We start from the raw sequence: 13,316 nt of genomic DNA on the forward strand, positions 1-13,316 counted from the left end.
CCCCATTCCCATCCCCACCCCCACCCCCACCCCGAGTACCAGTTCTGGTGCTTGCAAGGATGTTTACAATGTCTTCATTTTCTTTGTGTGTGAAATTCAGAATGCTTCACCCTCACCTCCTTTCTCCCTCCCTTCAGGAGTTTGTGTAAAGTGTACATTACCATGGTTCTTTTTTATACAATACTCTGTAACTTGCCTTTGTAAATTTGGGCTGGAAAAAAATAAATCTTTTTATGAGACAATCTGTCCTGGGAACTGGTCAATGGCTTCTGCTCTGTGGATGCTCTGGAATCGAGATATTACTGTCGAATGATGTTAATGTCAATTTCAACTTCATTATGCTGGTGTTGCCTTCAAAGTAATACTTCACTTTGCGGAAGGTTTTATTTTACATATAAATTAAGAGTTTTAATTAAGAATTAAGAGTGTGCCACACAGGTTAATCTATGAGTGAGTCGTGGACATTAAACTGATTTAAATGTTTTTGGTCTAAAGTCACCAGAATGCAGGAAGTAAGTGTTCAACATTACTTTTTAATTAATATTTAAAAATTGAACATGATGATGCTAGAAATGCACATTAGAATATGGAAATTGCACTGTTGCATTTGGCCACAGGAGAGCAGTGTCTCTAAAGTGGACACAGTCGGTCTCATCTGAATCAGATTTAGCCTGCTGACTAAATTCCTGTTCCTGAGCATGTTTCATTTGCCTCAATATAGGCCATTTGATTTAACATATGTGATGATCAGGAAAAACACTGGGTCTTTGTACAATTTCTCCGATGTTTTAAGGTGCCAGTTTGATTCAGTATTTAATCCTGAATTAAAATCTGGCATTGTTACATGATCCTTGTTTACTGGCTTGCAGTCTGCTTCTTCCCTGCCTTTGCTGCTGCATTGCAGTAGTGTATATATTGGCATGGGGTTCCCTTAAATCAGAGTGTGTGTGTGTGTGTGGGGGGGATCTTTCAGTCAATAGCTCTACACTATGAATACTTTTAAATTGAATTATGTTTTAGAACAAATACAAAAAACATGAAATAGCTGCAGACCTAGTTGTATTTAACCAGGTGTCCGACAGTCCACTCTCTCCGGTACATCATTTTAAAATCCACACTGTAGAAACTGTATCTGCATCTGCTGTGGCATTCACTCCTATCAGTCAGTTGGGGTATTTTTAACTGCCCCTAATGCTCCTGCACTGACAGTGCGCTGTGTGCATTAGCATAGTGCAACATCAGTGACGGGGAGCGATTACGCCAGGGATGATTTTGTTGAGTGTAAATGGGAAATCTGATTATCCTTGATGCACTCGGCTCGGCAGAGGGAGGAGGGCCAGAGAGAGAGAACGAGGCTGGCTGGAGGAGAGATTCAGAGGGAAGGAGGGGTTAAGATAGCAATGTGCTGAGCCAATGGCTTTTGCACAGAGCAGCTGGCTGGCATCAGGGCAGGCCGCTCGGAGGAAGGATACCTTGACAACGGCTCGTCTTCGCTTGCTGTAGGACGCTGAGGGTGACTTCCAGGAGGTGTTCATGGGATGCACTATCTACGCTGCCAGCCCTAAGGCCCTGCCCGCCGACGAGGCCCCAGGCCAGGACCGATACTACCAGCTCCCCCACCTCCGCCACCCTCATGGTAACTGCAGTCAGAGGATAGCAGCCAGCAGAGCCAGGTCAGTCAACACCACACAGGAAGTGCACTGAATCTTTGGCATGCTAGGCATGAGACAGCCTTAACAATTCAAAACGTGTATAAATAAATGAAGCATCACATATTTTTGTATATAACTAAAGGATAAAAATAGAAAAACGGGGTGGAACCAGAAAAGTTTTCTTTTTTTTAAACTTCTTCCTATTCCTTTTTTAACATGGGGAGTTCTTATTTGAATCACTTACCATCATTTGAGAAAAGATTCTTGTGATGTACATGTTCTTATTCATTTGTTATTTTAATTTCATTATTTATACACTACCGGTCCAAAATTTGGGGTCACATAAAAATTTCTATTCCACTCCATTATAGACAGAATACCAGCTGATCTGAGTGGGGGGGCGGATCTTTAATACAATATCTACATTGCCCATTATCAGCAACCATTCATCCAATCATCCAAAGGCACATTCTGTTTACTAATCTGATATCATTTTAAAAAAAACTAACTAGAAAAACATTGGCGAACTCTTTTGCAATTATGTCAGCACATAATGTCATCTGAAAACTGCTGCCCTGGTTAAAAAAACAATGCAACTGATCTCCGCTGGTATTCTGTCTACAATGGAGTGCAATGGAAATTTCTAAGTGACCCCAAACTTTTGACCGGTAGTGTATATTTTTTACACGTTTAAACTAAACTACAAAAACAAAGTTACACTGACAAGGTGAATCCAGGTAAAAGCAATTCCATCTCAACCAATCACTGAGGAGGATATGTGGAGAATGAGAGCGATTTTTCTTTAACTGGGCTACATGGGATGTGGATTGAAAAGTAACTTTGACATTAGGGAAAAGTCCCTCATGATATGTTTTTTCCATTAAGTGTATATCTCTGCGGAAAAAGCTTTAAAAAATAAAATTAAAATAAATAAATAAATTAAAATATATATTAATTACAACATACAGTGTATAAGAATGAAATATACAAGTAGGTATTTCACTCTGAAGACAGCTAAATAAATGTGAGGTAATGTTACTCTGAAGTGATATTTTCTTTTTTTTCTTTTTTTTAATGAGCAGTAAAGACGTCCAGGTCAGAATATTTTCCCAGCGACATGCACATATTTAAACAAGTCCTGAGTATAAGAGCCTTCTTGAAAAGTGCCTCTGTTTTTAAACCCGAGAGAGGAACTCCCTTTACCATGACTGGTTGGAAAGTGGCTCCACTGATTTATGAATGCGTGAATGTTTGTAGCTGTGTCCTGAGACGGGACGGACTGCTAGTACTCATACTGTTGGGACAGGACTGCAGCTAGAGTTCCAAACCTTAGGTACGTCAAGCTTTTACACATTAAACATATGATCAGTAAATATAGGATGCATTCTTATATATATATATATTAAACCGCAAAACAGTCCAAATTTGACACGTTAAGGTAATTTTGTTGACTTTGTTTGTCATCTAATTGTGTGTCACCAACATTCATCAGTCGATAACTTAGAGTATATTAACATCATAACAAATACTGACACATACCATAATAACTTAAACATACTTATTGAATTTTCTGCCCGCAACCAGAACAATGGATTTTAAACACAGACTTTTGATGAGGTTGGGAAGTTGCGTGGACTTGTTTGGTTTCGCCCTGCAGCTTGGTCTGGAAACCTGCACCTTTAATTCTCCTGCTTCAGGTAACAATTTTGCGGGAACCAATCACAAACTGGCTTATGTATCTGGCGCGCTATTGGCCGGTTTAACACCATGACAATAGAGAAGTTACCAAGCAGCTTCTTGTTTAAATTCAACACAGAACACTACCAAAACCGACAACCTTTTGATGCTGTTGATGCTTCTTCGTCCCCCAGATCGTTGCTCTGATTGGTTGAAGGACTATCCAATTACGGACAGAGTCATTTGAACTATGCCTGTTGATCCCGCCTCTTGAACAAAAAACCCAGAGCGGACTCCTCAGACCAACGCTCAGTCCATCAAGAATATAGTCTATGGCTCAGTCTCAAATCTATTGGTCAGGCGATAGCCAGACTAGGGAAATGTAGTTTTTATTGTTAAACATCATCTCTGGTTAGAATGCATTCAAGTTTATTCACGTTAGGTTTAGTAACGTTTATTCATGTCATTTAAATAAAATAGCTGCATTTCCCCAAACATAATTAGGTTTTTCTTGATTGGATCTGTATTGGTAGCTGACCAGTTAGTTAGCTAGTGAACCAGCAACACCAGAGCTCAACAGCCCCCCCCACCCCCTCCTTCGGAAGTAAATTTCCATTTTCTGCTACTTTAAACTTGTCCTTCTACTTTTAACGTCACTAAATGTATACTACAACTTTAGTTACTCAGTACTTTGCAGACTCAGATTAATAATGCCAATTAATCAACAAATTATTATCAAAGATAAAATCAGACTTTATTGAACCCTGGGGGAGGGGCTACCCAGCAGTATAGGAAGTAATTAAAAGTAGTCCTACCCTTAGACATTAATGTATCAATAATTATAAACCAATAATATGATCTAAATTATTCTGAAACGAGTACGTTTGCTTAGACTCATTGGTCGAATGTAATTAGGTACATTTACTCAACTACTATATTTAAGTTTTTGACATACTTTGAGTATTTCCATCTTATGCTATTTTTTACTTCTGATTCTTAGTTGTTGTTTTTTTACATTATAGAAACTTATACTATGCCTATGATATATGATGCAGCACTATAACACAAATATGCCCAGAAGTATTTATAGTATCTAAAACTACGGTGGCCAACACCCTGTTTTTATGTATTTGGTTGTGTTGTGTGTATATGCAGCGCTTTGTTTATGTATTTGGTTGTGTTGTGTGTATACACAGCGCATTGTGTGTATGTATTTGGTTGTGTTGTGTGTGTATGCAGCGCATTGTTTTTATGTATTTGGTTGTGTTGTTTTGTGTGTATATGCAGCGTGTTGTGTTTATTTGGTTGTGTTGTGTGTATACGCAGCGCGTTGTGTTTATGTATTTGGTTGTGTTGTGTGTATACGCAGCGTGTTGTGTTTATGTATTTGGTTGTGTTGTGTGTATACGCAGCGTGTTGTGTTTATGTATTTGGTTGTGTTGTTTTGTGTGTATATGCAGCGTGTTGTGTTTATTTGGTTGTGTTGTGTGTATACGCAGCGCGTTGTGTTTATGTATCTGGTTGTGTTGTGTGTATATGCAGCGCGTTGTGTTTATGTATTTGGTTGTGTTGTGTGTATATGCAGCGTGTTGTGTTTATTTGGTTGTGTTGTGTGTATACGCAGCGCGTTGTGTTTATGTATCTGGTTGTGTTGTGTGTATATGCAGCGCGTTGTGTTTATGTATCTGGTTGTGTTGTGTGTATATGCAGCGTGTTGTGTTTATTTGGTTGTGTTGTGTGTATGCGCAGCGTGTTGTGTTTATGTATTTGGTTGTGTTGTGTGTGTATATGCAGCACGTTGTGTTTATGTATTTGGTTGTGTTGTGTGTATGCGCAGCGTGTTGTTTATGTATTTGGTTGTGTTGTGTGTGTATATGCAGCACGTTGTGTTTATGTATTTGGTTGTGTTTATGTATTTGGTTGTGTTGTGTGTATACGAAGCACGTTGTGTTATAGTATTTGGTTGTGTTGTGTGTGTATATGCAGCGCGTTGTGTTTATGTATTTGGTTGTGTTTTGTGTATATGCAGCACGTTGTGTTTATGTATTTGGTTGTGTTGTGTATATACCCAGCGCATTGTTTATGTATTTGGTTGTGTTGTGTGTATATGCAGCGCGTTGTGTTTATGTATTTGGTTGTGTTGTGTGTGTATATGCAGCGCATTGTGTTTATGTATTTGGTTGTGTGTATATGCAGCGCATTGTGTTTATGTATTTGGTTGTGTGTATATGCAGCGCGTTGTGTTTATATATTTGGTTGTGTGTATATGCAGCGCGTTGTGTTGTGTGTATATGCAGCGCGTTGTGTTGTGTGTATATGCAGCGCGTTGTGTTTAATATTGGTTGTGGTATATGCGCGCGTGTGTGTGTGTATATGCAGCGCGGGTGTGTTGTGTGTATATGCAGCGCGTTGTGTTGTGTGTATATGCAGCGCGTTGTGTTTATGTATTTGGTTGTGTGTATATGCAGCGCGTTGTGTTGTGTGTATATGCAGCGCGTTGTGTTGTGTGTATACGCAGCGCGTTTGCTCAATGCTGCACATGTGCTGTCAAATGAATAAGTTGTTTTCTTAATATGCTTGTGTTTTATCTATTTGCATGTGTTGTTTTTTTTGAAGTTGCAGGGCGTTTATCCCTGTCGGCCACCGTATAAAACTGCGGAAAATAACAACTAGCTAGTAGGCTACGGCTACACGTGTCCAACTAATTAATAGTAACTATTCGTAATACTATTAGTTTTACACAAATCCACTCAACGTCCATTGTAGAGTTGGGAAAATACAAACAACTTTATTCCATGTGTCACAAGCAGGTGAAATCCACCGTATCTTCTTGCTGGATAATATAAAACTAAAACAGGAAAACTGTGACTCCACAGCTAGTCTCGCCTCCACTCCATTCCTCAGCAGGCTAACAGCTTAACTGAAATAAATACGTGATAAAGCGCTTTATTAAAGTAACAGTATGCTTCAAAATGAAAAGAAAAAGTAGCCTGTTCTAGTGAATTAAAATGTAATACAGGTTACATATAGGCTACTTATCCATTACGTGTTTACTTTCATTATTATTTCAAAAGTTATAACCAAATGTAGCTACACTTATAACGGCATAACTGAGCACCACAAGCCAAATGCCAGTTCCATTATTAAGAAGGCAGACCTCTCTACAGCAGATTTCTCCAAATCACACCAAACCAATCTAGACTCATTTCAGTTATTATACAGGAAAGTAAAAAAAAAAAAAAGCATTAAGTTACAATATAAACTGGTTTCCAGCAGGTTCCTGTTCTGCAGAAACATAAAACAAGACAGAAACATTTGTCCAAGACATCAACATGGACTAGACAGATATGGACAACTAAAACAATAGGCTACAGTTACGGCACAGGCGGACAGAAACATTTGTACAGGACATCAGCATGGACTAGACAGATACAGACAGTGCAGACAAGCCTTGGACAACAAATGATAACACTACGTCACTAACGTTGCAGGTCTAAGGGGAAACATTATGCCCTTCTGATTATGGGTTAACTGGCCCTTTAAGTAACACATCTGAGTACTTTTTCCATCACTGTTAATACTATTGTAAAACCAGTCCCAATGGGAGAATGGTTTCCCTTAGGAGTTCATTAAAAACAAATCTAACTACAAACGCCCTTGCAGTAATGTTTCTGTTAGTCTCGCAGATGTATTTAATGGGAAGTCGTTAAATTATTCTAGGCGTCTGTGGGAAGAAACTAGCCGCCGTGTAATCCCCTGGCAGTGCTACCAGCCCACACTGGCTGTAGGTAAGCTCAACCCACCTCACTGAGGTCACAGCTCCGACACTCAACGCGAGTCAACTCTCGGCTTTACCTCGTGCCCAAATTGGAGTTCCTGAGTCCTTTTTTTATGGATAAAGAACATACAATGATTTGACCGAGAAATGAAGAACAGACGGAGGAGTTTCGTGGAGCTACACGGCAACAACAAGGCGGAAAAGGTCGCAGTGGCTTGTGAAGCTACAGGTACGTAGGAGCCGTTAAGCTAGCGAGCGGAAGAGCGGTCTTTCCGTTATATATTTAAAAAATAAAAGCACCAAAAGCTAAGTGACCAATAGCTGGCTGATAGACGACGTTAGCATGATTTGGCTTGATACTGAAATTTGTAAACGCAGTGTATGCTGTATAATAGGATGTTTGTCAGTTATTAATTTTACCTTCCAGAAGTGTGCACTTTCTCCTGTTAACCATTTCATTATGATTTTGTGATTATGATTCAACATTATTCATATTAGTCATCAGATATTAAATGGACCGTAGACTATATTTTTTCCAGACTTTTGTTCTGAAAAAATTCTTCTGTTCCGCATTTTAATTTGGCTTGTCTTGACAAGTTTAACAAGCGTTTCTGCTTTTGATTATAAAAGGCACTTTATTCAAAAAGCAAAATGCTATAGCACATATACATTTCAGGAATAAAATGTGTATGATATATTATGCTATTTGAAGTTGTCGTTTAAAGTGGAAAATGTAAGTTAAATGTGATGAATTTTGTCTAGTATTGCTTTTTGACAGTAAGTTTTAGACAGTAGCCTAGTAGGCCTACGTCAGTCTGAAATGTTAAACTAGAAGTGTTTTAGATTACGTTTTGTTACTGTTGTTACTAATTACTTTTAGTTTGGTGTAGTTTGTCTTTTAATGAGACAACATTAACACTTGAAATTGGCTTTTTGCAAAACTAATCCTCCATTTAATTCCCTTCACGCTAACAGTTATTATTGTGGGTGCCTACTCCATACAGTCTTAAGTAAAAAGAACATTTGGAGCCTTGTGCTGTCTTAAAAACACCCTTCTGTCATCAAAGGCTGTTTTGAAGGGCTTGCACAATGGGGAGGTTATTTCAGGAGGTCTCAAGCAGTGCAGAGTCCACTGGCTCTGCTTCTGTTGCAGTTTCATAGACAGTGTCCAGACCAAATTAAGCTAATGTACAACACTAAGTTAAAAAAAAATGATGTGTGATGAATATGATGTTAAAAAGTCTTAAGCATATTCATCTTTTCTCTTTTTGCATTCATTTTGCATCTCTTTATTTTCTATGCACGCTGTATGTAAGTCTCAAGGGCCATCTACACCAAGAACTAGAACTTTCATGTAAAGTGAAGTTAAGCAAATTTGCCTACCACGGGCATATTTAACCAGCAAATTTTCCTGGTTGGTTGGTGGATGGTGCAAATTTTGTAGCCTGGCAACGTAAGATTAGAGCAATGCCTGTAGTAGTATCCTACGTTGGGTACATGTACCAAAAATAATATGGTTATTGTCTACTGGCAGCCCCTGCTACCGCGCCATTTTGTTTATCAAAAATATCAAAAAATAAGTGACAGGAAAGGATCCCCAGATCCTATTTCCTGTGACAGACGTCCGTGTTAAGCCCCAAATGTCCTCAAATCCTAGAAACACTCCTGCAGTATTTGGCAAATCTTGGAAAAGCCATTGGCTGACAACAACTTATTGGCACAGGGCTACAGAGAAATGAGCAACTAGAGGCAGAGGGAGTGCAGTGCTTCTTAAGCAACAATCCCAGTGGCTAGCAACCCTAACAAGATTAAAGTTTATTGGATTGGAGGATGTCTTGTGACAGCACAAAAAAAGACAGGGAGGAGAGGCGGAGAGGTGTAGGCCTTTCAATTAACATTTATGTTGAAAAGATCCAGCTCTTTAGCTGGAGGGAGGTTTGAAGGACAGTTTATTTGTATTTTTAACACATACTGACCTATGTTCTAATGTAAAGTTATTGTTTACTTGTTTGGTGTGTAAAACAATGACAGTGCCTACATGGTGTGTCATAAATACATAATGTGTATTGCAGGGACGGATTGGCCATCTGGCAATTCTGGCAAATGCCAGAAGGGCCGGACCATTTTTTTTTAAAAATGTGGGCCAATCAGATTTTTTTTTGGAATATACAAATAAATGGCTGTATGTTTTTTGTTGTTTCAGAACAGTTGGTTTTAATGCCTGATGCAAAGTGAAGGCCTACGGGAGTACACATGAAAACCCTGAACCAGCAGCGTCTTTCTGCTGTGCCCCGTTCACGTAGTGTCTAGTTTTACACTACAGGTTAAACTAAAATTAATCTGCGTTTCACATGTATGCATGAACTGTGGTTGTCCATTACACTGTAGGCTATATTCAACATCTCTGATCATTTTACATTTAAATGTAAATGTAAAAAATTACATTTCACAATGTTTTGTATCCATAACATGATTGTGTTATTGTACAATTTAGCAGTTTAAGCAGTATCCTATGTAGACCCACGTCAATCCTACTTTTTTCAACTTTGGACCAAAACGTGTTCCTTGGAAAAAAAAGTTAACATATATATTTTTTCATGCTAATTAACTGGACTTTGGGGTCAGAGTGTCGTACCTGGCCCATGTCCCAGATGGAAAGCCCCCATACTACTGAATGTAATAATATTGAGTTGAATTGTTACTTGCCACCAGAATTGTGTGATTTTCTTGCCATAAATTGGTTCATACAATGTATCAGAAGGCAGGAATTGAAGGCTTTACCCCTCCAAATTTCCCGGGGGAAGACCCTCAGACCCTATTCTGACCAAGGAAAAACCATGACGTATAATCACAGGCAGCCATAAAAACATATTTTAATTGCAGACTTAGATAGTTAAAAATGGATAAAAAATGGGGGACCAGACAGACAATATGTACAGTGTTAACAGAAAGATTTGTCATAAACATGTGCTCTTTAAAATGTAGTAAGCATTGTTTGCCAGTTGCTTACATTAAATGTTTAAAAAAAAAAGGTTACACAAGGCACTGCTTATATTATTTCAAATCTGTACACAAATGTTATTAGTGAATGCACGTGTCAGTGTGTGGGCTGCATGGGCGTGGTACAGTGCCAGGGCGTCATTTTTGTCCCAGTCCACCCCTAGTGTATTGCCTTGGAGTAAAAGCTGTGTTTCTGTAAGGCAAATATAAAACCTGTGCCTGAAGCGTGTTAGGAATGTTTAGATGAGCTGGTCCTGCTGCTGAAAAACAGATTAATTTGCATTCCTGTTTATTTAGAGTAAGTCTGTAAATTTGTTCCACACCACTCCACTACTACAGTGGCTCCCTGTATCAGCTGGCCATCCTACAAACCCCCAAAACTCTAATTCTGTGGCAATTAGTTTGTGCTAATTTGATAAATTGTGTCTAGGAATATGGGGATACGCACCTCTAAACACAACATTAACTGGCATGGCCTTTAATACCTTATGTTTAGATCCTGGCTTTAAGTTGGATCCTGTGTCAAAGTCTAACCGGCATTTGAGATATCTCAGATACTGAGGAGCCTGGGTTTACCACTGACCCAGCAGCTCATTTTAACCTTTACTTGGTCAGATTACACCTAGACTCTCTAATCTAGCAATTATTAGTGACTAATTTTCTACAATAAACAAACAACAACAACATTGTTTGGATGAAAGTGTATGTCAAATGAATGTATTGCATTATAATGTAGATCCCATAATAGGGCAAAAATAATGGATTCTCTTCACCCTGGTTTTCTGAATAATTGCAATGGATTATGTGTAGCTAACTTGCCATTCTCAATTTTATCAGGACTGTCCAGCTAGCAAGACTTTGAAAAACACTGGCACTGAGTGTAATCCAGGGTTTTGCAGACTTATCCAATACTGATGATAAGGTTTGGCCATAGGGTTGATCTGACCTCTAACTCAGAGAACCACGGTTACATTTGTAACATTCAGATCAAATTGCCAATAAGGAAACAGTGTTTAGTGCTTAACAATTTGCTAAGTTAAGAGATTCTATATCAAATAGGGTCGACCTGCAAATGACATTGTTTGTCCATTAATACTGTGAGGGAGGTCATCAGGCCGCTGTTTTTTTGCAGATGTTGCATTAAGCATTCCAAGCAGTTTACTTCTTATTTGCATGGTCCGTCTGGTATGTTCTGACTTGCTCTTCTGGCCAGCAATGAAACTTAAATGACAGACAAGCAGACAATAATATTGACAGAGGGAATCACACGTCGTGGTGAAGCTGCAACAACAGTTATTCTTTATTTTAGACCATAAGTTTAATTCCAGTTCCCAGAAACCCGCCGACAAATATGACCAAAGACTGAAACAAAAATGGAAACAATTTGTGTCAATAACTGTGTGTCCAGTGCTGGTATGTGTTTCATAAGGTTTTTAGACTGCACACAAACATTTTGATAATGGGGAGACTTAATAGCCATCCAAAAGTTGGTTTGCTGTGCCGTCAGACGCATTGGGTGGTGTCAAAACATTCTCAGCTGTCATAAAGCCATACAGTCTAAATATAAGGTTTCTAACTAACTGTCCAAGTTTCACATGTCTGCTCGCTGGCTTTCACATGAAAATGTATTAATAGCCGTCTGGAAGGCAGGAAATTCAAATTGGGCAGCAGCTATGTAAAAATATTTGATTTGCAGTTATTTATCTATGCTCGGAAACATGCAATGTTAGTGTCAATTCCCATGTGTAACAAGGACTTGAGTAAAAAGGTGTTGAGGCTTCAGATTTAACTTCAGAAATTGTTGATTTCACACTCAAGAACAACATTTTACAAAGTAAATCCAATCCAGTAAGTTCACCCACATTTCCTGTTTTTAAGAATGTTTTAATTTAAAACAGTAGACCAACTTTACAGAACTGTTTTGTTAAAATATGTAAGAATGCCTCTTAAGAATTTTGTGCAAATTGGCATCTTCTTAGGAAAGTCTTTGCCTAAATATTCTCAATGCCCTCAGCTACTGATTTGGGGAGCCTTACTAAAAGACCATTTCTTTGTAAAGAATAGAGCCCAACAAGTAGTAACAAGTAGTACACGCATCCCCTTTGAACATTGTGACCACAAGGCTCCATTTTGCCATTAGGCCCACATATGTGATCAAATACCCCTCCTGATTCCCTTAACCTCAGGCTTAAGTTGAAAAAAAAAAAAAACACAAGCCCTTTCGTTATCTCCTACAACGGGCCCTTCACCTCCCATTCAACCCTCACAAATTACCAGTCAGATGTAAAACATGTAGGACCAGGAAGCCCTTGTTGTTTGAACAGGTCAGTAGCTGACATTAAGCTTCTGGCCAATTAGAGATAATGCACTGGAAACTGCATGCAGGAGCCTATTTCCATCAGCACCTTTAATTATAAAAAGGCAGGTGGTAACAACTCCCCTCTCCCAGAGGAAAATATGGCACGGGGCACGGGAGTGTTGAAGTGCAGATGAGAGGAAGAAACGTAATTGATTGTTTAAAGGTTTTGTGCTGTTTAATGACAAAACTGCAAAGTATTTAAAGGACAATACTAGCTTTTGTCTTCTTAATGATCATCCAGATCAGTGATTCCCAACCATGCGTGTACCCAAAGGGGTACTTCTTTAGTTTCCAGGGGGTACCTGGAAGATTGCACTACTAAAAATAAATTAGGATTTGATTAAAAAAAAGAATCTCCATATTTGTGTTCAGGAAGACAATAAATAGCAACGAGGGATTACACATTGGTATGAAGCTTAATAACTAGTAAGCTACCAGACTACACAGTAGGCTACAAACATCAATATGAGACAGGTGTGAAACATAAACACCATGTTTGGCAAAGAGAGCGTGTGAAAAATAAAAAAATATCAAGTGAACAGAGTAGTTGGCTAAAAGTAATAAATAGTGAACATTAATAGATCAAAGTAATGAACATTTTCTCTCCATCTCTCTAACAGTTTAGCCTTCTGCTAACCGTAGCCAAAGGCTAACGGCTGTGGTGAAAGCTCGTGGCTGCGGTTTGCAGGAGGCTAAACTACTGTCACCTGATTCTCTAATATTTCTCTCCATCTCTGAAGTGCGTTTTCGGTAGTAAAGCCAAATTAAAAAGTTTATTTAGTTTAGTCAAGAGCTCCAGATTTCCATTGCAAATGGAGACTACAAGGCTTGTTTTCACTCAAGCCATTTG

General features: G+C 38.8%; 2 protein-coding genes across 9 annotated transcripts in view; both read left to right on the plus strand.

Moving 5' to 3' along the window:
* The window catches only part of znf609b (zinc finger protein 609b), an 81,897-nt gene extending 81,655 nt beyond the window's left edge, over positions 1–242 (plus strand). For all 4 annotated transcript variants that reach the window (XM_032515160.1, XM_032515150.1, XM_032515140.1 and 1 more), the window contains one exon: positions 1–242. This exon is cut by the window's left edge and continues 2,934 nt beyond it. The gene's annotated coding sequence lies outside the window, so the exon portion shown is untranslated.
* A 1,113-nt stretch (positions 243–1,355) lies between these two features.
* gramd2aa (GRAM domain containing 2Aa) overlaps positions 1,356–13,316 on the plus strand; it is a 36,853-nt gene continuing 24,892 nt past the window's right edge. For 2 of the 5 annotated variants that reach the window (XM_032515239.1, XM_032515275.1), the window contains exon 1: positions 7,075–7,336. Coding sequence is in view for 2 of the 5 variants with exons in the window: in XM_032515229.1 (XP_032371120.1) it covers positions 1,534–1,673 (140 nt within the window). In the remaining 3 variants the exon portion in view is untranslated. Of the gene's footprint in view, positions 1,674–7,074; positions 7,383–13,316 lie in introns of those variants that run through there. The other 3 variants (XM_032515229.1, XM_032515256.1, XM_032515248.1) reach the window with 3 other exon arrangements.

The sequence above is a fragment of the Etheostoma spectabile genome, chromosome 1 (genome assembly GCF_008692095.1).
Source record: "Etheostoma spectabile isolate EspeVRDwgs_2016 chromosome 1, UIUC_Espe_1.0, whole genome shotgun sequence".
In the NCBI taxonomy this organism is placed as follows: Eukaryota; Metazoa; Chordata; class Actinopteri; order Perciformes; family Percidae; genus Etheostoma; species Etheostoma spectabile.